Raw genomic sequence first — 27590 nt, 5'->3', positions numbered from 1 at the left:
TGCATCTCTCAACTTTTATTGTTGCTCCTCAGCACCGTGAAACTGAAGTTTAATACACAAACACAGTTCTCAAAAAACACACAATAATAATACCAAAAACTTAAGCTCATTGTACAAAACATACTCCCAAAACATCATGAATCATGGTTTACATATTAGGAATCCAAATAAAGTTACACACACTAGTCCGATAAAATCACAAATTGACACAGTAACATACACAATACCTTCATCATAACGCTACTTGATTCAGCGGTTTACAAACATTGATTCAGACATGAAAACAGTGCATACCTCGCTCCACTTTCCAAGGGTTGCAAGCTAGCAGTCTTTACGATAATCCAAACGAGAGTCCATGCGAAAGGCAAACTGTGCGACGACCAGTCCTTATACGATAATCCAAACGAGAGTCCATCAGAATGCCACGAAAGCCATATCAAAAGGAGTGGAAACGCGGCACAAGTCGGGTGCACGCTGATTCCTGTGCGTCTTGTCAAACAGCATGAATAACTCGCATAAATTCATTCCTAGGAGGCCGCCATATTGGCATCCTCAATTGCGCATGTGCGCCTCCTGGCTCGTTTCAAAATAAAAGCCCAATACCCTCAAGCGGTCATTTACAGAGGGGTTAGAGTTTATGCAAATAGTCTTCCCTTAAAAATATCTACCCCCTGCAACCTTGTATGGAAATGGTCTCATCTTGAAAATCACTTGTATTGATATCATTAATACAATTGCTGAGGGGGTTAGTAGACTTAAGTCAGTAATGTGTATTTCCATTGCATTGGTTAATGTGCTGTCTGTTCAAAGTAAGATTTAATATCTATTGGTTGTGTTTCTGTCAGAAGTACAGTGCATTACCAGGCGAATACACCGATGGCGACAAGATCAAGCGACAGAGAATCGCTGGACTGTGCAGCAAGAGTGATAGAAGTATGTCCGTTAAAAGCAGAATGCAAGCAGTCCAACATTCCAATTGGCTGTGGCGACTGTTGCAATACCACATCATAGCTAATTTCAATAATAAGTAAAACTACAAACTGTCGCTCAAGTCGCGCGAATTGCCTCTAGTTTCCCGAATCACTTTTGTTGCGCGACTCAATGCAAAGTCAATTACTTCCGTCGCTGGAATCGCTGATGTAGTGCTTGGTCTATTTGTAACGGATATGTTGTGGTAGGCTATTCACCTTCTATTCTTGCTATGGTTCATTCTTCTGTTTCAGCAGCAAAATGTAACAAGCTTGTCCTGGAGGACTGCTCTTATGGGGAATGCTGTGGAGGAGAGACAGGCAGACTGTGGTCCATCGTGTGTGCTCCCAGTGCGTTAATACACGGACAGTCCTTTTTAAGTAAGATTTCATATCTCCTGGACCAATGATGAAAATTTGTATTGATCAAACAAGAAAAATGAAGGAGGAATAATATCCATTTATATAATCATTCAATGTGTCATTATGCATGTTTTTGTAATTTCACAGTGACACTTTTACATGTAGTTAAACACATTTCATATACAGACAAAAAATGTGCTAGGCTCCAGTGCTTGAGATTGTGACTGATGTAGACTTTGCAGCTGCACATTTAGTCCAGCAGATGGCAGGATTAAGCTTACAAATCAAATAGTGACAATTAACAAAAGGCATGACCTCAATGGGTGGCTGAACTGGTAGAAACACTTTTAGATGTTATGTTTAGTCATGGGAACTTGTGCCCAAGTCATGGAAAAGTCATGGACATTTGTTGGTTAAAATGTCTTTGAACTCTGATTGGTTGCGTTTCTGTGAAAAGTGGCACATTTAAAAAGATGCATTTCTGCATGTTGCTGTCTTTCTTTAGCCTCCTAGTTTCATAATCAAAAAGCAAGTTCACAGTAAGTAGTTTTGGTATTTTGGGCAGGTCTTTGATGTGCCGATTTAATGTAGTGGTGCGCTGCTTTCTTCATCTACACCTTTCTTCATCCACACCTACTGGTGCTATCACAATAACTGATGTACACTTCTGTCTGTGTTGTTTTCAGGTGCAACCAGAGGAATAATGTGATTGAGAGGAAGAGTGGCCCCATACATTGCTTGACCTGGAGCCTACCAAAGTCTAAGGTCTCAGGTAGGCAGCAATTGTGGGAATGTTGTTGGAATGTATTGTGTGTTGGCGTTACAGGGCATTCCACTCATTTCTTTGTGGTTAGACGATTCAATGTCATGAATGTCAGCCAAATCACTGGGGTAACATACTGTATGCTTTTAAACTAACCTTCTGTCTAAATTGGAAAAAACACTACTAACATGATGTTTGCCCAAGTATTGACACTACATCTTATGTGACATTTTTATGGTCGCCCTTTTACATGAAACTTAGTATGTTTCTTAAGGGGCCAGTGCACAGTATGTTAGCATTTGACCACCACTGTTTGAGGTGCTGAGGAAATATCTTCAACTCCTCAACATGATGCAATTTCAAATGCCTGAATCTGGACTCATGTACCCTCCACAAGCCGTACACAAGTTTTGATGAGCCTGATTGAAATTAAGAGATGAAACTAAGGTGTTCACTCTTAAATTAGAGCTGATACTAATAGTATTACTGATAGTTCACAGTTTGTAATCATAATTTTAGCATTCCTGTTTAATGATGGAATGCTCTTGCTGAGGACTGCTGATTCTGCTGTGTTGTGTTTTGTAGTTGGTGTTAATGTTGTTGTTTTTTTTTATATGGCCATATGCACCGTCATATATTTACTCATGCCCATGCATGTATATTTATTTTGTTTTGCAGGTGTCTCCAGAAGAACACATCCCAATGAAGACCCCAGTCATAGTCATCAACTTGACAGCTCAGCCTGTTACTTGAACTGTGTTCTTAGAGACAAGTGTAACTGAGGTGTTTCCACACAGTCTGTCCCCCTTAGATCTTGAACTTGCCACCTCCTAGTCAACGCATCGGTTCGGGTATGGGAGGCACAGCACGATACCGCTGAGCTAAATGACCAGTCCCATAGCTCTGCGCTGCTGGTACTGTATGAGGCTTCGGGAGGGAGGTTTACTATCCTTCCACGCCACACTCTGCTAGTTGGCCTCCGTTACACAAGCTCGAATAATCCAAGCAGCCAATCCAACTTCTTCAGCACTGCCTTTGAACACTATGAACAACCACTCAGAACCACTGGTCCTAGAACTAATGACCACATTATACTGTTAAAGGTCCACTGTGTAGGATGGTGATCAGAGCAGGTATTGCACCTATGCTGCTCATTGCAACTGTGCTACCTATTGTCCATTTTGACTTTTGAATTTTCAAGAATTTTACCAAGTATTTACTAGTATGTACCAATATTTACTAGTATGACCAAAATACAGTACATTATGCAACTAAATTCAAGATGGTGGACAATGGACTCCTTTCATGTTTTCATGAAAAGTGTAATTTTCCCAGTCATAATGAATACTCAGAATTTGATGGTGGTAAGTATTCTGAAAAAAGGTTACATTTGTGAATGGCCGGAATGAATTCTGGAAAGAAACTGCTTAAAAATATTACACAGCGTACCTTTTAACATTTCATCTGTAGTAACAGAATGTAGCGTTTCTCAGCTGCAACTCAAACCTAGACCCTCTTTCGTGGTGGTTGTTGTAATGACACACTAAAAGCGATAATATCTGCATGAAGATGCTCAGAAAGTGTCACTGGATATATACCTTGATAAAAGCAACAGAATCTTCAAAGAAGAACAGATACAAAATGGGATGCATGTATCATGACATTCCAACTGGTTGCAGTGATATTCACGGAAATGTCTAATGCCTTTTCACCATTAACTTAAACTTCTTTTCAGGTCTGTTCTTGTCTCTTTGTTATGATTGAATTAGGAGTTTTAATTTACACAAAAGCTGACACATTTCCCACCTTTCTGTTAAGACTTGGTCCTAAGTGTTCTGATTTGTTTGCCTTTTTATACCTTGTGAATATTGATGATTTTTGAATGATTTTTAATAAACTGTTTTGATCATTACATTGCACGTCTTAGTTATTTACAGGATTTTGGTCACAGTCCCTGGAGATGTGTGGGTTTAGGTGCGTTGCACAAGGGCACTTCAGCTGAGGATGTCGGGCGAGGTAAAGCTGGGATTCAAACATGCAACCCTCTGATCTTAAACTCATTTCCTCAAGCATTAGACCACGACTGATCACCTTGTTTTACTGGTGATTTCATGTTTAATGCAATAAATAAAACATCTTAGCATTGATGATGCCCTTGGTAATTACTGTCATTGTCTTTTAAAGTATGATCACTGCATTTTGGTCATGGTTATAAGGCCAAGTTAGGCTAACACTGACTTGAGGAGTCTTCAGTGCAGCATATTGATCAAGTCCAGACACTGAGTTAGTTGATTCAATACAGTATGGACAATGAGTCTTTTTGGGCTGCATTATGAAGGAGAGCTGGCCCAAAACCTGGTTTAGTATGTGTTGGTGTTGAATACTCAATAGAAAGGCAGGAGCAAAGTGAAATTATATCATGCAGTCTTGTACATTCCTTATGATGTTTAAAGACTACATTCACCATTTCTAGCTACCTTCTAGACCCATAAAATGTGGTAAGCTATGACATGCTGATGTGTGCTTACAACAACTGTAATCCAATCATGGCATGTAGTTCATGGAATTACATATTACTTGGGTCTCAGATGAACTATGCATGTGACATAAAATAATGTTACCTAAAGCATTTCTGAAATCTAATTGCACTCTGTTGCATCCCTTTTATGATAAGAAAAATACAGCCACATGAAATTACACCATGCAGTCTTCTGTACACCAGTGATACACATATTTCAAGACCACTAGGATTCTATCACCATTTCCAGATACTTTATAGGCTGGTAGAATGTTGATTATATGCTACCAGGACATTCTGACATGTCCATACAACAACTCACCCAGGCATGGCCTGTATTCTAAAGAATTGTATTATTTGAACCCAAGATTAAAACCATGCATGTGACATACAATCATTTCCTGAATTATGCTGTGTAATCTAATTGCAATTTACACACTCACTGGTTCTGTAGCACCACCTTATACACCACAGGGCTTTCATCATTTTCAGTTTGTTTCATCATTTTCAATTTGTGTAATCCCTAACAGTAACATAATGTTCCACATGCTCATATTTGTTTTCAATAACTGCCCTATAACTCTATTACAGGCTATTCATTATGGAATTCGTGATAATTAGGGTTAGGGTTACCATTTCTAATTTCCTTTTATTGCAGGATGACAAAATTTGGTATGAAATAACAATCTGTAACTAAAAACATGGGATTGGAGTCTGATTGTGGATTACTCATTGTTAAACTCAATAGCGCCCCCTAGGAATTCTTTTTTTTGACATTTTTGGCACCATCTGCTGGCAACATGCAACAATCTGGAAATCTAAAATTTGGCATATAACATCTTTGTGTCTCCCAGAATAAGTAAGTTAAGTCAAATTACAGATTTCCTAGCCACAGACTCTGTAGCGCCCCCTAGAATTTCATGCACTTTCTCTCTTTTTGACAACTTTGGCCCCACCCCCTTGGAATTCAAAAGTACATACAGACTTCATATTGGATATGTCACTTATATAGGTCACACTGAACATGTGAGTGAAGTCAAAATGCAGCCAACACATTTGCAGACTCAATAGCGCCCCCTAGAAATTAATTTTTTTGTCAGTTTTTCCTCATTTTTGACCCAGTCTACAGCCAACACATTAAAAGGTAGAAGCCTGCAATTTGGTATGTTAGATCTATGTGTCACACAGAATAGGAAAAATAAGTTAAATTACAACTTCCATGTTCACTGGCTCTATAGCGCCCCCTAGAAATTCCACATTTTTTATTTTTGGCCCCGCCTCCCAGTCACATACAAGCAGGTAGAGGGCCAATATTTTACAGATATGTTTGTCACTATAGCCTCTATCAAAATATGTGCCATATGTTGACATTCCATGAAAAAAAAGGTGTTACGCCTACCAAGCTGTAAATGGCTCCTTCGCTTCTTTTAATGGTACCTTTTTAGGATGGCTGTGGGCTAAGCATCGACAGAGCATGAAAATTTGGTGTAATATATTTTTTTTTGCAGATCATGTATTTCTGCATCAAGACAAGTCAAAATAAGAATGTTTTGATGTTTTTTGACCAATTTATTGACTTTTAAGCATTAAAAGTCTCAACCGTTGGATGCCAAAATTACACATGGCAAGCATTTCCCTTTCCCCACAGTGGCTACTATTAGTCAAATGCCTGAAAAATGGTTAATATAATTTCAGCACATATCCATTTGTCAATTCAAGAACATATTGGGATGTGTAAGTGGGTAATAAATGATTTATTAACTTAAAATTACCAACCGTCATAGCCGTTTCCTACCAAAATTATGCATTTCCAAGCATCCCAGTTTGCCCCACAGTGGCTACATTGACTCAAATACCTGAAAATTGGTTTATTTCACCACAGCACACATGGCTTTGTCAATCCAAGCACATATGGGGATGTTTAAGTGGGTTTTCAATCATTTATTTACTTATAAGTATCAAAAGTCTTAGTCGCTTGCTGGCACAATTATGTATTTCCAAGCAATTCAGGATGCCCCACGCATGGCTATTGAATCAAGCATCTAAATCTTGGATTATTTCCTATCAACTTGCCAATTCAAGTGCATATGTGGATGTTAAAGAGAGTTTTAAGGATGTATGGACATAAAAGTAGGCTACCAAAACTCATAGTTTGCTGCCAAAATAAGCATATCCGTTCCCCCCAGTGGCTACATTGAGTCAAATCATGCTGGATTATTTCTGCAAGGCGTATGTTCACCTATCAATTAAACTAAAATGTGGATATTCAAGTGGGTTTTGAATTAGGCTATGTAAGTTATGTGTGTAGGCAAAACATACCTATTTTTACAGAAAAAAAAAACGAACTGGCAGCATATCCAAAACGGTCTCAGATTTGACATTGCAAAACTGTTTTTTTATTTTTATTTTAGAATGGCACACATCTGGCCTATAAGCACAACTCAAAATACATATTTACAAGTGGGTTTTGAAGGATCCAAGCCAGGAGTATTAAGACAAAATGCCAAAATCAAAATCTGAAATAAAGTTAGGCCAAACTAAATATTTGTTTTGTGTGTACGGTAATATTGTTTTGTGTGTAATATTTTTAGTATTATTTCCAGAGTAATACTAATACTACTGCTGCCCATTAACAGATGATAGGCGACCTTTTTAATGAATACTTACCACCGTCATGACATTCAAAGTAGGCTATTTGTTATGACCGCCATTTTGAATGTCCAGAAATAGAAATTTTAGCTGCAAAACTTACTGTACTTTGGTCATACTATTAGATATCACTTTAGGCCTATTATTTAGTAATTAATCATGAAAAGATCTAATTTGGCAATGGGCAGCACTGTTTCAATGAGCAGCATAGTTGCAATACTCTGGCCAACATCCTACACAGCGCACCTTTAAGTAGACCTAATATGTAACGAATTGGTCATTGCCATTCTGGTAACAGCTAATTTAGGTCTACAGGGGTAGTGCTTTAAAATGTTACATACACTCTTCTCCATCATCATGTATGGTAGTTCATATTGTGTTACATATAAATGAGCTGTTTCATTGGCCTGGGCCCACTCATATTCCTCTGACAACCAAATTTCATGTTCAAGTCTTGTTACAACATACATTAATGGTGTATGTGGGCCAACTGTGTAATACACATTTGAAATGATCCCATGGGCTGCATGAAATTAAGATTTTGCCCCCAGTGTTATGTACAATAAAACTGTAAACAATACGCTACACACAGAGCTGTCAAAGTCTAGCCATACCAGACGTTTATTTCACTGAACTCGCATCCCAGCATGCCCTGCACAAATGTTATTATGTCGTCTTCAAGTAGCATCAGGAAATATGAAATATCAGCACAGGCAACAGAGCAGACATAACATTTCCCCCCTCCCCAGGGGAGACCCAGGAACATCATTCATATTGTCAGAGTACATAGTCCCTGAGATGGCCCGGATGGGCCCTTGTACGGGCCGGTCGCCTCCAGGTCTGTTGCAGTAGGCGGCGGCACCTTGCGAACACGGCGGAAAATGGCGCGACCCAGCTGCTCAGTCACTTGCAGTGGGGCAGAACAGAATGACTTGAGCTTGTGGCCCCGGGTAGGCCTGCGGATCCTCAATCAGTCCAGTGGAGCAAGTGTGGGGCTTTTAACCCTGTGGGAGCGGTCAAAGCACTGTTTCACTCTGCGTTGATGAGTGGCGACCCAGCTGCTCCAGTGTCTGGTGTCGCGCACCATGCGGGGCAGGTGGTAGTGGGCCAACAGGGAACCGCAGACGATCCAAAGGTAAAGGCAGTTCGGCCTAAGTTTAATGTGAAGACTAGCAAAAAACACATTCTATTCATTTAACATATACTCAACTCCAAGCTCAAACCTGATAAAGGCATATTGTATATTGACAATTCAGAATTCAAAACAAGGACCAACCAGATGTGTCAATTACGTTAATTTTGACAAAGTTTTGTATAAAAATCACCTGTCACATCGACTTGACTGGTCCCTTGAAGAAGAAATATTACAGACTGTACACAATTCAGAATCGTTGGCAGGCATCATTAATGTATCCACAGCTATTCAAACCACCTGAAATAAAATATTACTTATAGTGGATCGTGTAGAATTATACTGTGAGTCTGCATGCAGCCTCTGGTCATGCCATGACCAAGTGAAGACGTATGGCAGTTCTTCAGTCACTTGGTCATAATTCGGCATCCTTGGATGGGAGAGAGGAGGGACAATTCGGCATGACAGTCTGGTAGATGAAGATGTTGGCGAGTCTGGAGTTGCGGAAGCAGATACTCCTGTACCTCTACCCGGAGGGCAGCAGGCTGAACAGCTTGTATGCGTTGTGGTATCACTGCCAATAATCAGTCCTTCATAGGTGAAGCAGGTGGTAAATGTCTTGCTTGAGGGGAGTGGGGTCCCAGAAGCCTTGTTGTAGTCTGTGCAGCTTCCACCCCACATAGTGATGATGAATCTATGGAATTCGTTGACACACTGGAAACAACATAAAAAACAGGAGATATATATTTAAAACAAATATATACATTTTTTTAAAGCAGGAGATATATACACAGAAACATATACATAACAATCTCAAATTAAATACAGATTCAGACATTACAATGGCTTTCCACTTGTTGCTGCATTTGGGGAAATGATACATTTTTTAGTGTACTCATCCCTCTCAACTTTCAAGCAGTTTGTGGAGACTCATCTCGTCTGAGAGAGCTCCCCTACATAACAAAGCATTCATTCCTAATCTGTAATTCATAACCCTATGCACTTACTTTATCCTGCTTACACACGATCAGTAGGTCTTCAGTTTTACAATGGTTTACTTGTATACAGCTGTCCTCTGTGTTCACCCCACACTCTGATCCACATGGATACACATTTGGATAAAGTGTCTGCTTAATGCATTGTAATGTAATATAATGTGATAAAATCACAAAACCAAAACAACAACTAAACTGTACTTAAGTTAACCTTCATCTACTTGGTGGGTTAAAAGATGTCAAGTAGACATATTCTTTTCAGCTTTACAATGTAGAGGGGTGATATTTGTGGGGAGATCTACAAACACAACTGGGAGGTAAGCATGGTCCATTCTGCAGGAGCAGAACTGAGCAATGTGTGCGGTGTGGGGGAGACAATATGGTTAGGTTGAGAAATATGGTTAACTACTTCTACTGTGATCCACCGGCATAGTACACGGACGTAAGACACTTTACCACTGACAGATATTTGGTTGTCTATTGACCCCAAGTGATGGCCTTCAAAAACATCACAGGCAGGATAATGGAGCGCAACTTGAAAAGAATATGCTTTTTCGACAGATAAAGTAAAACATACCTGCAACCAAACTGGCAGCGTGTTCACTCATCATCTCCTTAGCACATACCCATTAGAACCTGTGAAAAGTGTAACATGCAATGAAATTAGAGTTGTCTGCCTGTATTGTGAAACTCGAACATTCTAATGACTAATCTTGCAGAGCGAGTAATTAGTGGTGTGTGTGTAGAGTCAAGTCAGTTATATTGTCATTTTCTTCATATGCACAGGTTATACAAGTAAAATGAAATTCTCACTCTATGCCATGTCAGGACATAGACATACACAGAACTGACATTTACAGACTGACAAGCAGCGTTGGTGCATTGTATGTTACAGAGGCCAGCAGTTCTTGGTCGTGGAGGTCTGAGGTAGTGCAGGTAAGGTGCAGGTAAGGTGCAGTCACATGGTGCGGTTCCATAGGAGCTGTCTGTATGTGTGTATGCGTGTGCATGTGTGTGTCCTTTCCACGAGGGACAGGATCAACAAGCCGGTATGTACAGTATGATGTCAAACGCAAACAGGTCATTTGAGTAATCTGGGTCTTCACTTTTTCCCTTGGATGCTCATCAGTGTAGGGCCTCTAAAACTTGGTCGAAGTAGACAAATACTGAGGCACTCAAGGTAACATTTTCTTTTATTATTTGGCTACAATGCTTACGTGTTTCGATCCTTATGTCCCTTCCTCAGGGCATATGTAAAAATTGTAACCTTTAGGAGTTTAGTGCCTCAGCATTTTTCTACCTATGTATGATGTGCTGTATGTTGTTGTAGGGTCCAGACAGTTATTGTTGGGTAGTGTATGAATGGGATAGTGGGGGTAGTGTGTTTAGAGAATGCCAAAAATCTGCACATAAGCAGTGTAGTCAGTAGATCCACATCACAAGATGAGATTCTGGGGGGTGAAATGGCATGAATTTGATGTGCAAAATAGAAAGACCACAGCTGACCGACCAGTATGACAAAATGTTCAGTTTGTGTATGCTTACCTGCAAATTAGTCTCTGGAAGTAGGAGGGGGAGGGCTGGATTATCTGACGGAGGCTGGACAGGATGAATTCCATGGGAATGGTTGAAGAGGGCAGTCGGGGTGCCCGAAGTGTCATCACTACCCCTCGCTGCAGCTCCTGGATCAGCTGGGTTGTTGGCACTGCCTGGGCTGAGGAGCTGGATTTCTGTTTTTGCCATGATTGGTAGACCCTTTGAATAACTCGTTACCAGCATGATCTATGTAGGTGGGAACAAGCAAAATCCACAAAGATGGTGTGTATACAGCAGGGGTGAAAGTAGTTTTCATGTCTTACAGGTGCTATACCCCACCCATCCCCACCCTCAACCAAACAAAATAAACATGAGCACTACAGATCTATAACTGACTCTTTCAGGTGTCTTCATAGGACACTTGTCTCAAATGGCAGTGTATGTGTTTTTTCCACACCTTGCTTTTTCAGATGAGGGTTTTTGTCCAGCATTAACTCTGTTCTCTTACCAGCTATGTGCTGCTGCTGTAAATGTTATACCAGTCATACACACCTGTGCGCAACGGTACACTTTCAGATGCCTAGGAGCGATGCGATGGAGATGCCTAGGGAAATGCAGACATAACATATGATGACCATATGATCACAAGACTACTACTACTACTACTGCAACAAAACAACAACAAAAAACACAAATAACAGTACTAAAAACATTATGGTAAGCTTATTTAGTCACACAGCATCTCATTCATATGCAGTTAAAAAAAACATGAAAAAATAAATAAAACAGCCCCACCCAATGAAGTTCGATATAGAGTTGGGGGAATTAGAATATGTAATGGAAATGGGCCATTTTATACAGAGAAGCATTTGAAACAAGGTAGACACAGTTTTGGCTGCAATGCTAGGTTGGGTGCCATGGTCAATAGGACTTTTGTTTTTTTTTAAATTACTATGACATTATACTTTAGCTGACGCTTTAGTCCAAAGCACAGAGTATTGGTTACAGTCCCTGGAGCAGTGTGGGGTTAGGTTACGTGCCTTGCTCAAGGGCACCTCAGCCATGGAGCAAGATAGGGAGTGGAAAAGTGGGATTCTAACCTGCAACCCTCTGATCTGACGCCCGCCTCCTGCTCTAGGCTGCCTACTTCATGTATAGATGCAAATGTAAGTTCAAACACATTTTACCTGCATGTACAGAAAGAATGGAATTTGACTGCCCATGTAGCCTACCTGGGACAGAAGCACCAGCTCAGTAGGTTAATGACAGAACCAGTCCGAAGCAGGTACAAAATATCCTGTCACCTGAAAGTTGGGGAGAGAGAGAGAGAGAGAGAGAGAGAGAGAGAGAGAGAGAGAGAGAGAGAGAGAGAGAGAGAGAGAGAGAGATTAGTGAACCTGTCAAGCAAGTGCTCTGCTCAGAATGAGATTTCAGAGTACACATCGCGCTATTTACTCTCTTTAGCAGAACTTTGGCGCATCTGACGTCGTTTTCAAAGTTCTGCTTGCTTGATGAGGCCGAGATACCGCTTGTAAAACCAAACAGTATAGCGATTAAATAATTATGGACAGAATAATTTGCCACGCGAGCAATAATGGGTAGGCTAGGCTAGGCTACACAGTAGAAGCAGCTGGCTGGTAAAACCAACTGTGACAGTCAGAAAAGTTTGGCGACTAAACCAATGATGTGACCTGGAAGATGCATTCAAATATACCAGTTAATGCACATTCACCTTATCAATTAAATTAACTTACCTCCAGTCCAATACGGTCCAGCTAAACCCAGTACATGGGAATGCAGTCCGTAAAATCCACAATCCAGAGAGTGGTCGCAATAAAATGACATCATTGGTGTAGTAGGGGGAGGGGGTCTGGGGATTTATGAATGAAATATTTGAAACTATTCAAAACGTTGTAGGCCTAGTTGTTGTGCGCAAATCACGCTCTGGACAGATTTATGTCAATGTTTACAGGGTTCGTTTTAATTCAATCAAACAGAAAAAGACTTGCTAAAATCAAAACTTGACTTTAACAGCCCAAAAGAGCTCAGTTTTAGTTTGTGGGGACTTAACAGCATATTTATAATGAGTCGTTACGTTAAGCAACGTGAATGACGTTTTGTTTTTGTTATAAATAGGCTAACAATAAAGCCTCCTGGCCTTAAAAGATAGTGCTGGCTAGTGCGCATGTGTGACATTAAAGAGAATGCGTCGTTATATCGACGCAATTTTGGTTTTGGTTTGCGTGATAAATGAGACGCAATTCATTCGAGATCACGTTGGGCCCATGAAGTGTCCATCAGTAGTGCAGTCAGGGGGATCAGAAAACAGCACAGCGCTTCGTGTCCTTCTTTCTCTCTCTGTGTGTAAATTGGGCCATCGTTTTGTGTCTTTGTAAAATGCAGGTGAAAAGCAGAGTTACTTGGCCTTAATGTGACTGCGTGCGTGGCTGCGAGGCAAAGACTCTCGGATGCCACAGCTCCACACTTGCGCACAACAGCACTGGCGCAATGGCGTCATGTCTGAATGAATGACGACATAGCCCCCACACGAGGCTACTCTGTTCCAAGAATCTGCCACCCCCCTGTCTTTTTTTGATGATACAGTAAGCTGATCATACTGTACAGATCCATAAAAAGTAACTGTAGAATGAGTTAAAATAGTTGACTTACCCAGGCTCCTTTATTTAGGCTAAGTTGTAAGTTGTTAGCGATTTCGTGCTAGCTAACTAGCGTAGCGAACTAGCATCCCCAACTGAGGTGACTGCACCAGTCCCCATACTAGTGCCTTTTCCTATTAGATGATCTTTTGTACGCATCATCCTGATATTGTGTAGGCTGATCACATATCCAAAATGAAACGGTTGCCACCAGACTCGTACGAAATTCCGAATTGGATGAATTTGCATTCAAAGTAATGCCATAATGCGAACACTAAGTGGTGGTGTTCTATGTACTCTCAATGGGTGGTATGGCTTAAATTCAAAGAAATTCAAGGTAATGACACCACCTAGTGTTCGTATTATGGCATTACTTTGAATGCAAATTCATCCAATTCAGAATTTCGTACAAGCCTGGTTGCCAAACAGATCATCTCTGGTGAACATGATGTTTGGGCAAGCTAGCTACAATGCCTACTAGCTAGATAGGAAAAGGGGGGAGTTGTATTTGTTCATGAGAAGAAGTTTTTTTTGGGAGGCTCTGACACTAAAATCAGTTGCCTACCTGTGTTAAAATCAGAGGGCAAGAAATTATACTACTGTCACAGGTGCTTTACTTTCAAAAATGATATTGCTATGCTACTTTTGAGATTATAATAGTAAAAGGGGATGTTTTTGTCTTGGCATTTCCTCTTGCTCTGTGCTAATGCCCTGCCCTGACTGTTCCTAAGGACACTTCTGCCACCTACAGGAACAGTTAGAACATGCGTAGAGGCGTGAAATGTATAGGTCAACATAGGTCAGACCGTCCTCAAGGCGTGGCTGTAAAAAAAACGCAATTATCGGCGGACGCCGCCAAAGGCAGGGGGCGTCACTATTCGAAATTATGTCATTCGCCACCCAAGGCAGCCAATGAGTTAATTGATAGTAGTTTAACTGTGAGAAACATTATATACCACTGCACATTCTGTATTGAACTGTCAACCAAAGTTGCTACTTATTGATGTATTGTAGGCATCCCCATCCCTGAGAATCTAGTGGTGGGGTCTGTGACTGCAACATCTGCCAGTCTGAGTTGGAGCATGCCCAGTGAGATGGAAGAGATTCCACACAGTTTCCTGGTCTCCTACCACAGCAAAGGAGCTGAGCCCCAGACCATCACCACAGAGTCCTGCAGTGTAGTCATCACAGGCCTGACCCCAGGCATGGAACAAACTGTGTCCATCTTTACAAGACTTCAGGATGGGCGAAAAGGACAACCAACAGTTATTTCCTTCAAAACAGGTCAGGGGTTTGCAAACTGGGGAAAGTGATTTGGACAGCTAAGTCCTCAACTGCACAGCATGAAATTGTAACTCATCTGTAGCTCATTCCACTGATAGTATGGAGACTTATGTGAAAAATCGTTGTGCACTGGATAAAAGCATATAATTTGGTACATACAGTATGTTCCTTGAGTGATTTGAAGATATCCTAAGGGGTGCCCTCAAAAAATGCTGACAGGAAGTGAGATATTCAAAATGGCCACCCATTTAAACTAAATATACATGTATTATAAATTGTCCATCGGTTTAATTATTAGATATATATAGTTTAATTATTAGATAGATATTCGAGTATTAGTCAAGGGTAGAGTGAGATATACAAACCCCAACTCCGGTGAAGTTGGGACGTTTGGTAAACAGTGAATAAAATCAAAATGCTATCTTTTTCAAAACATTCAATCTATTCATTAGATGGAGAATAGTGAAAAGACAACATATTAAGTGTTAAAACCGAGAAAAAATATTGTTTTGGGGGACATATGTACTCATTTCTAATTTGATAAATCCAACACGTCTCAAATAAGTTGGGACGGGGATCAGTGAAATTTAGTAAACATCCAAATAAGATAAAACAACAAAGAAGAACATTTGAAAATGAATTGTACTGACGGACAATATAGGTGTCCAGGTATAAGATCATCACAGAGAGGCTTAGTCACTCAGAATTAAAGATGCAAAGGGAATAATTACCATAGTTATTACATACATTTTTGAATTCCCTTTGATTTACCACGATTGAGTGTATATAAGACATATTTTTGTTACTAAAATCATTGTATAGGTTCATGACATCATGAAATATATATTGGCTGTAGTCTCACTCTAATTCCTGGAGTGCTAGAGAGAATTAAGAATTAAGAATGCTTAATGCGTGCAAATGATACAGGGGTGTAACATTCTCCTAAGCACCTGAGCTCACTTGAAATAAACCCAGAAGACATGGGAAACTGTCCTTTGCTTACAGAAGTCAGCAGAAGTTGTAGAAGTCCATTCTTTTTGACAATAATAGAGCATTGCACATCCTGTGCTACAGTGAAAATGGACCATCCAACTTGTGTTAGTGCTAGCTTCAAAAGTCAGCCTCCATGATGGCATGCGGGTGCAGTAGTGCATTGGTTAAGATGTTCTCACTCATCTGTAGAGTTAAATACAGTGCTGAATGGTATAAATGGGTTTTAAACAGCATGAAAAGCCACTCATGCATTATATTTTGAAGGGAGATCTTCGATTACTGCCACATAGTAAGGTCAAATTGCATTCTCTACTATGTTTTAACAGTTTGGCTCCATCATAAGGACCAGCAGGTGATAAAATGGTGGGCTTTTGGTCAAGACCTGTCACACTGTAAGCACTACAGAAAGGAAAACATTGCAAAACATGACAAGGAATACACCCACCACTTAAGCTGGTGAAATCATGTCCAAGATAGGAATTAACACTGTTTTTTATATAAAATCATCTCATCGGTTAATGTATTTAACTGTTAAGTGTTGTCTTTTGTTTTGTTTTTAGTCTTCCTCGACATTTGCTGCCATTTATTGTCCCCGTCCCAACTCTTTTGAGACGTGTTGGATTTATCAAATTAGAAATGAGTACATATGTCCCCCAAAACAATATTTTTTCTCGGTTTTAACACTTAATATGTTGTCTTTTCACTATTCTCCATCTAATGAATAGATTGAATGTTTTAAAAATGATAGCATTTTGATTTTATTCACTGTTTACCAAACGTCCCAACTTCACCGGAGTTGGGGTTTGTATAATTGCATGTTGAAATTGGCCCGAATTCCCCTTTAAGTAAAGTTGTTAAAGTGACCTTGTAGATCTGCACATGATGCTTTTGTGGACTCAGGAATTAACAGACTATTGAGCTCATTTTAGGAAATCTACTGTCTCTCTTTTGCAGGGCCCTGGAAGACTGCTGTTGTGTGTCTGGGTCTGCTGTGCACTCTCCTGCTGTGTGGCATTGCAGTCCAGATGGTGAAGCAGGACAACTTGGTTTCAGAGAAATCTATACTGCAGACCCGATACAATTACTTGGTGTCAGAGAGGTCCAACTTACAAGAACGATATGACAATCTCAACAGAGAGAAAATTCAGCTGCAGACCAGTTACAACACCATGAGTGTAGAACAAGCTAAATTACAGGCCAGTTACGACAGCCTCTCTTCAGAAAAACCTCAGCTACAGACTGAATACAATAATATGTTCTCAGAGAAATCTAGTTTACAAGACTGCGTAAACAGAGAGAAATCTCAGCTCCAAGATAAATATGACTGTCTGACTAGAGACAAATCTCAGTTACAGGAGAGGTGTGATGCCATCACTGCCGAGAGGGACACCCTACCACAGAGGACAGTTACTGCCAGTGAGTATGAAGTAAACAGATACATTTGGACCAGTGTGATGTAGAAGTGAAAATTATTGAACAGTAATGAAACTTCATTAATATTTTCACTGTGTTTTTTCCATACAGAAAAACAGATTACACAGTATGCAGGTATGTGTTTTTATTAATGCAAACAGATTCATTTGATTTGGAGATATATAGTACTTTCATATTGATATGATGGATCAAAACAGTTTATTTTGATTTCAGGTGCAATTGTAATGTAATATCTTTGTATTTATTGATGCAAATGAATTATTTGATTTGATGTAGAAATGTAGTAACCTAACTCTCGGTAGATGAATGGATTCTGCCTTGGTCCACAAACATTCATCTGGAATTATGCCATAGGCTTAGGTCTGCGAAGGCATGATTTTACTACAAAAATTAAAAAAAATCACGTGATTGGAGAAAGTACTTGTCATATATTTTTAGAAGCTGTTGCATATTGATACAGTATGAATGTTTTTGTATATGTATATGGATATATTCTTTTAAAACATGTACCATATTTTTTGGACTATATGTCGCTCTGGAGTTTAAGTCGCAACGGCCCAAAAATGCATTTTGAAGATGAAAAAAACATATATAGGGCCTACGTCGCACCGGACTAATCGTCGCACATTTTTGAAAGGTTATTCTATCCATGGAATCTATGTTGTGATAACTGGCGCATGGTAAGCTGCTGCTCAAAGACGGCATTGTTTTATAAACCAGCATCTGAAGCAGTGGCAACGCATTCAGAGGTGGTGGTAATGCACCAACTAAGATGGTTTGCCAACCGCCATAAAACCACAAAAAGAAAAAAGAAGAAGAAACAGTGATAACGCGCCATGTTGCCCTGCAATCAGAACAACATTCAATTTTCGGCATTGTTTTGCGTTTGGACCGTGGGAGGGTTCGAGCTCAACTTTGTTCCGTCTCCAGAGCACGCCTTTCTTTACCCCCTTTTCTGAGACGTCAGCCCATGACGGTATCAAAGGTGAGGGGGATTTCATCCATGTTATGTAGCCTATGGTACTAAGCCCATATGACTTTGATGCTGTCGACCAACGTTGACGGAAGCACGTGAGCGAGAACTTGTTGTCACGATGTGGGTGTTATTAAATACAGCGCATTTAAAGTCGGCCACAAATATGAACGAGACGATGAGCTCGCACCGGTTTGCTCTACTAACACACCACGTGTGAGGAGTGGGGGGACAGGCAGTGAGGAGGAGCTGAAGTGGGGACCTGCGCAAACTTGTGTAGAGGTGTGAGACAAGACCCATATACACACGTGAGTGAGTTGTTGACCAACCAGTTCATGGGCGCGTGACCTCGGAGGCAGTCCGCCGACGAGCGTTGAAGGGGATAAGCAACTGCAGAGGTTGCAAGATCTGACTGCAGCCGCATTCATCCCGCGATAGTTTTACACCATGTGACATGTCACCTCGTCAACGCAACGTCGACGAAATTTCGAAGTTTGACAGGAAATCTAACCGTCATGCAGCATTTTCCATCCAGGGTGCATTGCTGTCTAAATGCGCATGCATGCGTTGACACATGTCGAATGCACCTAGTGTCACGTTGTGCTCGTTTGTCAGAAACTCGCGGAAATGACCGATTTTCACCTGGAAGTCGGCTGACTGTCTTTAATAACACAGACGCTCGTTCTCGGATAGAGAGGCGATTGCGTTGCATAGCGCAAATAAATCCACGAGAGGGGATTGCATTGCATAACGCGATAAATCCACGAGGTCCCTGACTTCCGCAAAAAGTCCTATTCATTTCTTTGGCAATGTCATGGAGCCCGTAACAAGACCGTTGACTCGCAGCGCGCGCGTTGTTCGAGAACACATTTGTCCTGTATTCAGCTCTTCTTCTAGACGTGGGCCTTGAATCTTCAGATAGCTTTTTTTTTCACAACATGCACATTTCCCTCCGCTTTTCTCCAGTCCCCAAACTGTTTTCCATTGCATCCAAACTTTCGTTCAGCTGCCCTATTGCCATTTTCGGCTGCATATTTAATTACTTTCAGCTTAAACTCAGCAGTAGGCTATATTAACTTCTTTTGGGTGGTATATTTATATTCAGTCGTCATTGTACATGCTATTTTTTTTGTCGTGGTAAGTTGTAACATGTTTTCTATCAGTGGTAGGCCTATTATGCAACACAACATAGGCCTAGTTGCACACGTAGTGCTCTCCGGTGGAGAAAAAAAAACATATATATGTCGCACCAGAGTATATGTCGCATGTCCAGCCAAACCATGAAAAAAAGTGCGACTTGTAGTCCGAAAAATACGGTAAACAGAGTATTAGAATGCTCATTTCAAAACTCCTCATTTTCCCCCACATGTGTTTATATGTAGGGCTACCTAAACGGATAAAAATATATCCGCTATACTGTAACTGTAACTATAACTATAGCTGTAAGCGTAATCAGCCCCTTAATAAAGTACTACTTGAACTACCGTAATGGCCCGTATATAAGAGCAGTTTTTTGTTCCAAAAATAGCGCTTTAAAAAGGGAGGTCGTCTTATTTTTGCGGATAAGACAAAATAGCTCCAAAAACAATGTTTTGACTTAACTGAATGATTTAGCCATTGTCTTTCAAAACAATGACACAATACTGCATAATGAAGTGGTTAAGAAGTTGTGTTGTCCACATATACTTTGTAGCTGCTGGCCCTGCCGTGGCCTAACGGTAGGTCACTGGGTTACTATGCTGGCGACACGGGTTTGATTCCAGCCTGGGTCATTTGCTGATCCTTCCCGTCTCTCTCTCCCCGCTCATTTCCTGTCTCTCCTCCACTGTCCTGTCAGAAATAAAGGCAAAAAAAGCCCTAACATCTTTTAGATGCCATCCTCGTTAAGCCTACTCTATGAATGGTAATTATCGGACCTCTATCAGCTGTCAATATCAATGCGGTGTGGATGGACACTGCAGGGAAAAAAACAACGTTCGATCACGTCTCATCGCTCTGCTTTTATTTGCATTCAGTTTTGAAAGTCTCAACAGGACAGCTCTGCTTGTTTTTGGTGGTCATCTGACAGAGTTAAAACAGACGTGCAGAAAATGAACAGCGATTTGACTATGTACCTAAGTAAGTTTTGGATGCTGGCATCAACAAGCCATTCAATGGTCATCTGTGCAAGAAAGTAGCGACCTATCTGGAAACCGGAAAATCTGTGCTGAATATTTACTGTGCTCTGTTACAAGGAGTGTTCATGGAAATTACAGTGTGAAATGTGTTCTATATAAATCTGATTAATTCTCTCTCTCTCTCTCTCTCTCTTTCTCTCCCTCTCTCTTTCTCTCCCTCTCTCTTAGTGGATGTGACTCTGGATCCTGATACAGCTCATAACAAGCTCATCCTGTCTGCTGATGGGAAACAAGTAAAACATGGTGATACTTCACAGAATCGCCCTGGCAACCCCAAACGGTTTGATAAGTATGGCGAAGTAATGGGCAGACAGGGCTTCAGCTCTGGTAGATTTTACTATGAGGTGCAGGTCAGTGGGAAGATAGGATGGTTCATAGGAGTAGCCAGAGAGTCTGTTGAGAGAAAAGATCAAACATATCTGAGCCCTACAAATGGGTTCTGGACAACATTGCTGAGGGATGGTGAGAACATGGCAGCAGATGATCCCCCTGTCACCTTCTCCCTGAAAGAGAAGCCAGAGAGGATAGGGTCTTTGTAGATTATGGGGCAGGTTTGGTCTCCTTTTATGACACAGACAGGTGGAGTCTAATCTACTCTTATGAAGGTGTCTCCTTCAGGCAGAAAATCTATCCCTTATTCAGCCCCTGCCTACATGATAATGGTAAGAACTCTGCTCCACTGGTCATCACTCCAGTCTCCTGTTTCAAGTAATTTCAATCAGTGAAGAACATGAAATGCTTGTTTAGTTGTTCAATTGATTCAGACATCATATATCTTTCATCAAGTGTACACGAAACATGTACATTAGTTAAAGATATTAGTTAAAATGTTGTTTGCTTTTTAATGGCTTTTTGTGCTTGGATGAAAAAACAAACGCTGCTTTAGAAATGTGTTATGTTAAGAGCATTTTACTTTGCCGTTTGTAAAACTGATTTTTATGATTTTGTAAGAGACGATTACAATAAAGGATGTCATATTGATGATTACATGCAAACCAATGACCGCTTGTCTTCATTTGAAATTCAAACATTTGTAGTTTAATGTGAATGAAAACAGACAAGTCCATTTGTCCAACCCCCAAAGAATAGTGGTAATAGCGTACATTTTATATCATAGGTTAAAATTAGGCATTAGTGTAAGTGCAACACCATGATATTACATTGTTGTTACAGCAGTTATTCTACTTTACCGACTAAGGTATATGGACTGTGTTGTTGCTGGAAAAAACTGCCACAAATTTTATCCAATGAGCTCAGAATTATATGATCCGATAGTGACTGTGGTCTACAGCAGTGGTTCTCAAACTGTGGGCCGGGACCCACAGGTGGGTCCTGATGGTATTCCAAGTGAACCTTGAAATCAATTTCTAAAAATCAAAATATTTTTTGTGTGCATGTTACTGTTGACTATGTATTTGAACTGCATTGTTTATTGGGGTAGAGGTGGACCCTGAACATTTGTGAACATTTCAAGTGGGCCCCAAGTTGGAATAGGTTGGGAACGCCTGATCTACAGTAACCAGTTACTCAGTAAAGTCACGTGTGTTGGAAGGAAACTAGCACATTTTGTAGCTTCTACTTTTGACAACTCTGGGCCTAAATGACTAAGTGGATCTCAGTGCCATTCATCTTCTTTCAGTCTCTAATCTGCTGTAATCAAGTTTACCACAGGGGGGCAGTGGAGAGCTTGTAGTTTCTGCCCTGGCCTTGTACTCTGCCCTTCCTTTTTACCCGTTTCTATCAGATGTGTCAGAGTCAGAAGCAAAAAAATATTAGAATTGAATTCATGATGTAAGTATAAGACCATATTACATAGCTGTTAGAGTAGTTATTTCAATGTAACTAATGAGGCAAATAGACCGCGTTGTATATATAAAAAAAACACCACAAATCAACTGCTCGTAAGACAAGTGGGCCTGCATTGGTCTACTGCAGCGCAACATGCTGCTGTCCAAGGTCCTGATCCAGTTCTGAGGAACGCAGGAGGCTCATTCACAGTGCCGTAACTTCAGTAGACTGTTCCAGGCATGGAGCCTACTGCAGACCTACAGCTGATTTCAGTGAATCAGAGCTGGCCTTGTCCTTCTGGCTGGTATAAATATGCCACAGGTGGGGGATGCACACTCGTAGGCAACCTCCCCCTTGTTGACAAACTGTTCACACCCAAATATGTCAGGACACCACACCAGTATGGACGTTTAATATCAGTTATATATATTGTACACCAGTATTAAAATAGCCCATGTGTATCATGTAGTTCTCAATAAAAGTCTGGCAGGCTCCATAGCATCCAGCTGGTTGGGAAGGCCACGGGCTCATCGGTGCAGGCGAGGCGCGGACCTGTAGGAGACACGGGGGTGGTAGCCTACCAGTCAAAATACCGCCAAAATGCTCCCCCTGTCAGAAATACATGAGCAAATCACACTAGCACTGCTCTAAATACACACTCCAAGTGAAGTGGTGGGTGAACGCAAAGTACCGTATGGGAGTGCACAGCGTGTTCCTCAGGGTAGTTGGTAACAGTGGGGGTGCTGAGCCCCACCACACAAGTAGCCTACATGTGCATCAGGGAATGTAATGAATAAAATTAAAGTTAAGGTTCCAAGGTCAAAAAAAATGTACTTAAGTGTATTATAAATACATTTAACTTTCTAAAAGGATATTTTAAGTACACTGTATGTTTTAAGTAGTCCTTAAGTATGACATTTTAAAATATACTTATAGTTTAGTGTATTTTAATCATATTTAAAACACATTTATACTTTTAAAGTAGACTAATGTACTTAAATATAGTTTTAGAAAATATAATATTAGTGTATTGTATTTTAAGTTTATTTTAAATGTAGGCCTATTGGTAGCCTATTTTTAAAGTAATGTGCTAAAGTGTGGTAGGCCTATTAGAAAATATACTATTGTATTTAAATGTATTTTAAGTGTATTTGTATTTGTAAAGTAATGTGCTTAAGTGTGATTTTAGAAATAAAATATAAGTGTATTGTATTTTAAGTGTAGTTTAAGTGTATTTGTATTTTTAAAGTAATGTGCTTAAGTGTGGTATTAAAAAATACACTATAAGTGTATTGTATTTTAAGTGTATTTTAAATGTATTTGTATTTTTAAAGAAATGTGCTAAAGTGTGGTATTAGAAAATTTACTATTAGTGTACTGTATCTAAGTGTATTTTAAGTGTATTTGTATTTTTAAAGTAATGTGCTAAAGTAAGTTATATACAGTATATTGTACACCAGTATTAAAATAGCCCATGTGTATCATGTAGTTCTCAATAAAAGTCTGGCAGGCTCCATAGCATCCAGCTGGTTGGGAAGGCCACGGGCTCATCGGTGCAGGCGAGGCGCGGACCTGTAGGAGACACGGGGGTGGTAGCCTACCAGTCAAAATACCGCCAAAATGCTCCCCCTGTCAGAAATACATGAGCAAATCACACTAGCACTGCTCTAAATACACACTCCAAGTGAAGTGGTGGGTGAACGCAAAGTACCGTATGGGAGTGCACAGCGTGTTCCTCAGGGTAGTTGGTAACAGTGGGGGTGCTGAGCCCCACCACACAAGTAGCCTACATGTGCATCAGGGAATGTAATGAATAAAAGGAAAGTAAAGGTTTGCTTAGGCTCAGAGAAGCAGAGCTGACCTTGTACTTTGGTATAGGCTGGCTGGTATAAATACAGTGGGAGAAGTAGACCAGCAGTGGTATTATCTGCATTGCATCTTTACATGTGGGCCAACACCACCAGATGAATGTTTTTCATTAAAGTCACTCTAAGATAGTCGTCCTGTGGTGCAGCATGGGCATGTTGTGTGTTTTGGTGTGTGGGTGTATATGTCTACTCTGCATCAAACACCCCTCGAAAATAAAAACTTGTTTGCTATCATAACGCCCTTGTACATTTCTAGCAAATGTTTAAGAGTGGTAGTGAGTGGGCATTTTTAGCTAAATATGTGCAAAGTGTATTTTTTTAGACTGTTTTGATCAAAAACAGGAAGGACAGACATATGGAAGAATGCTCCAGTTGCTTTTCCACTTCCCCAGGACATCAGAACCCAAATGGCTAAATAATGGATGGGTGTTGGAACATGGCTAAAAGATTAGCGAATGGGGGGTAAAACCTTGCTGGAGGAAGGCTCTGAAAAACAGGCACGGGGAATTTCAAATCTGAGAAAGTGGAAAGGGAACTGGAGCATTCTTCCAAATGATTATCTTTACTAGTTTTAACCAAAATAGTGTAAAAACACAGTTTTCAAGGATTTTCTAAAATCACCCATCCACTGCCATTAAAAATTTTAAGCATATTGTGCCACCCTTTAGCTTTAATCAAATTTGTTAAGATTTTTCAAGGGCGTTATGTTAATACAAAGGAACAATTTTGCAAAAGCAGAGCAGGATTTTCAAACATTGGGGCATTTCACCCTATTACTTAATCCTGAGTTAATGTAGGCCTACTTAAAATAGAGAAAAACACACTAGGCCTATATGGCATCTGTAGGCCTACTCATTGTTCTGTATGTTTCTTGTGCACTTTGTATCTGCAAGCACTGTATGCTATGTCCTTGAATATGTCACTTTGAATAAAATCCTCTGCCAAATGTAATGTAATGTAAAATGTAATACATTTATTATGGTGGTATTCACTCATCATCTACTTGAAAGTTTGCCACGCAGGGGGCAGTGGAACGAGCTCTGATTAATAACTTGGTGGCAGTTGCCTACTTCAGGCGACTCTGAATTGGCTTTGATTTATATACTTTGTGTGACAGAATGTGCTACCACCAGGTCCAGTTGGCCTACATCACTCAAAATAGGCCCTGATTAAACTTTGTGTGAAATGCTACACCAGTGGTTCCCAACCAGGGGTAGGCCTACCACTAGGGATACGCGAGCACACCTCAGGGGGTAGGCCTACGTGGAAAAATTTAACTTTGAATGGGGGGCAATTGAGTGGGTGATAAAGACATAGGTAGCATTGGTTAGGGTACTCATTGTACAACAAAAAGGCTTAGGTTAGGTACGCGAGACAAAAAAGGTTGGGAAACACTGTGCTACACCACCAGTGCATCATTCTTTTTTTATTCTGTAGCCTAATTATGGCCTACTTATGCCATACAGCCTAGGCACAACAAACTTCTCAGCAAGGGAATATTGACATTTAACTTACAAGTTTATTAATACCTATTTGCATTAATAGCCAAACCAAAATTAAGGACTTCATTAACAATTTTTCATAGTCCACACACACACACACACACACACTCACACACACACACACACACACACACACACACACACACACACACACACACACTGAAACAGAGCCGTATAGGCCTATAAAGAATAAAATCTTTATATCTGGCTCTGCACTGAAATATGCTATGCTACCCCCTTCTGGCCTCTTTGTAGTGCTACTTTTCAGCAGAAGCTGGAGCGCGCGTCTGTCACTATGGCGACAGTGTGTCTCGTAATCGCCGTCAAGTAAAGTCCCACATGAACAGGAAGAAAGGGGTGAGTTCCTCTCAATAGGATAGGAATGTGGATTAATGTCATTGTATTTTTGCCTTTTATAACTAACAAACAAATAAGACGTGTCTTTAGCAGGTTATCGCTTTCTTTGCTGTTCCGGTTACCCGAGACTCCTTGAACTTCCTTTCAATCTTTGCAGAATGTCAAAAAAGAGCCATGAGTGCCTCTCGAGTCCTCGCGTTGTTGCCTGACATCAGCGCCAACAAAATCACTGACCTGGCTGTTAGGTATGCATGTCATGCTTCAGGTCGCAATTTCTCTTAGGCATCGGTAGATTCGAAACATCAGCTGGTCTTTTTTTTTTTTAAGGTCGCGCAGTCCGAAGAAAACAAGGACCACCCCACAGCCCATAGACCACACTGGTCAAACTCCACGTCCATCAAAAGATGAAATTGCTCTGTGAGTTCTTTTTTTGTGCTTTTGGTATGCTCTGAAAACTCGCTAAACGATTTGTTTGTCACCCAGGGTTAGAGCACATGTCACACAGGTTAACAGGTGGAAGTGCGTCGTAGGCCTAAATGAGGATTCATTTGGATTGTGGGCACCTGTGAAAGTGCATCAGACATTGGGCTAGGCTATGTAAGTGAAAGATACTGGGATTGTACATTAGTTAAAAAATATATAAATAGTGTGTCTGGATCAGCTTTGCCTAGGTGAATTTAACTTTTGTTGAGGCTTATATAGGCTAAGTTCCCTTAAGCCTTAAGGTTTGGGGTGCCCCAGACTATTTCTTCCACCTGACCCCACATTGCTCTACTAGGGATGGTAGCCTAAACACACCCTGTAAGCTGCAGGCGCATTGGATAAAAACTTAATGCAATGTGATGTGTTGTAATGTAATATAATGTAATGTCTGTGTAACCACCTCTCCAAACGTGTTTCTGCTGTACCCCAGGTGGCGTAACTCGCAGCGGCAGAATGTGTGTGTGGCCATGCTGCGGCAGGGCTTCCACCTCTCCTTCCAGGAGCTGCTGTCGGTGCTCCAGCGCTTCGAGGAGACGCGGCAGGCCGGCGGCCCCGATAACGCCCTCTGGTACCTGCCCCCCCTGCAGGAGCAGCCCCACAAGCTCCTCACCCTCCAGACGCACCTCACCTGCGCAGAGACCGCCTTCAGAACAGGTAGTAACAAAACAATAGGCTACCATACAATAGGATACAACATTATATTATATTAAATTACATTTGACAGACGCTTTCTTACAAAGCGATTAACAATCGACGACATAATCGTAGCATAAAGCACTTGGACAATAATACACATTCAGCCCCACAAGCTACTCACCCTCCAGACGCACCTCACCTGTGACAAGACCGCATTCAGAACAGGTAATAACAATACAATACAATACAATAACAATACAATACAACAACAAATTTAATTGTACTAAGATGAATCTGGGCTCTTTCTCTTCATTTGAATACATGGCAATGAGGGTCCAAGCAAACCTCAAACTGATTATTATTGTTCTGTACCGTCCACCGAAATTCTCTTCGTCATTTATATCTGATTTCTCCACCTTCATGTCAGACGTACTTACTAACTATGATAAAGCAATAATTGCTGGCGACTTTAATATCCACGTAAATAAATCAGATGACGCAATAGCCAAGTCTT

General features: G+C 40.6%; 1 protein-coding gene, 2 long non-coding RNA genes and 1 pseudogene across 6 annotated transcripts; 3 read left to right on the top strand and 1 right to left on the bottom strand.

Moving 5' to 3' along the window:
* Positions 1-680: 680 nt before the first annotated feature.
* On the top strand, positions 681-4006 carry LOC134444307 (uncharacterized). 2 transcript variants are annotated; one of them, XR_010033925.1, is made up of 4 exons: positions 681-933; positions 1224-1349; positions 2018-2103; positions 2773-4006. It is a non-coding gene; the product is annotated as an uncharacterized LOC134444307 (long non-coding RNA). The 2 variants fall into 2 exon arrangements; XR_010033924.1 differs by having other exon boundaries at positions 706-1349.
* A 3850-nt stretch (positions 4007-7856) lies between these two features.
* Positions 7857-12877, bottom strand: LOC134444310 (uncharacterized). 3 transcript variants are annotated; one of them, XR_010033928.1, is made up of 7 exons: positions 12679-12877; positions 12157-12228; positions 12025-12111; positions 11477-11528; positions 10934-11170; positions 9966-10024; positions 7857-9107 (listed from the first exon to the last, which is right to left on the bottom strand). It is a non-coding gene; the product is annotated as an uncharacterized LOC134444310 (long non-coding RNA). The 3 variants fall into 3 exon arrangements; XR_010033927.1 differs by lacking the exon at positions 12025-12111 and having other exon boundaries at positions 7857-8430; positions 8587-9107; XR_010033926.1 differs by lacking the exon at positions 12025-12111.
* A 1435-nt stretch (positions 12878-14312) lies between these two features.
* Positions 14313-21429, top strand: LOC134444308 (E3 ubiquitin-protein ligase TRIM68-like; annotated as a pseudogene).
* Positions 21430-25900: 4471 nt separating this feature from the next.
* Positions 25901-27094, top strand: LOC134444309 (tetratricopeptide repeat protein 29-like; the record flags this gene model as incomplete). Its single annotated transcript, XM_063193649.1, has 4 exons — positions 25901-25957; positions 26115-26202; positions 26285-26374; positions 26871-27094. Coding segments are annotated over exons 2-4 (385 nt in total), but the record flags the coding sequence as incomplete, so codon positions are not given.
* Between the last annotated feature and the right edge of the window lie 496 nt (positions 27095-27590).

This window comes from Engraulis encrasicolus, unplaced genomic scaffold (assembly GCF_034702125.1).
Source record: "Engraulis encrasicolus isolate BLACKSEA-1 unplaced genomic scaffold, IST_EnEncr_1.0 scaffold_508_np1212, whole genome shotgun sequence".
Taxonomy (NCBI): Eukaryota; Metazoa; Chordata; class Actinopteri; order Clupeiformes; family Engraulidae; genus Engraulis; species Engraulis encrasicolus.
The sequence above is the reverse complement of the archived record's forward strand: the minus strand, read 5'-3'. Positions and strand labels throughout refer to the sequence as shown.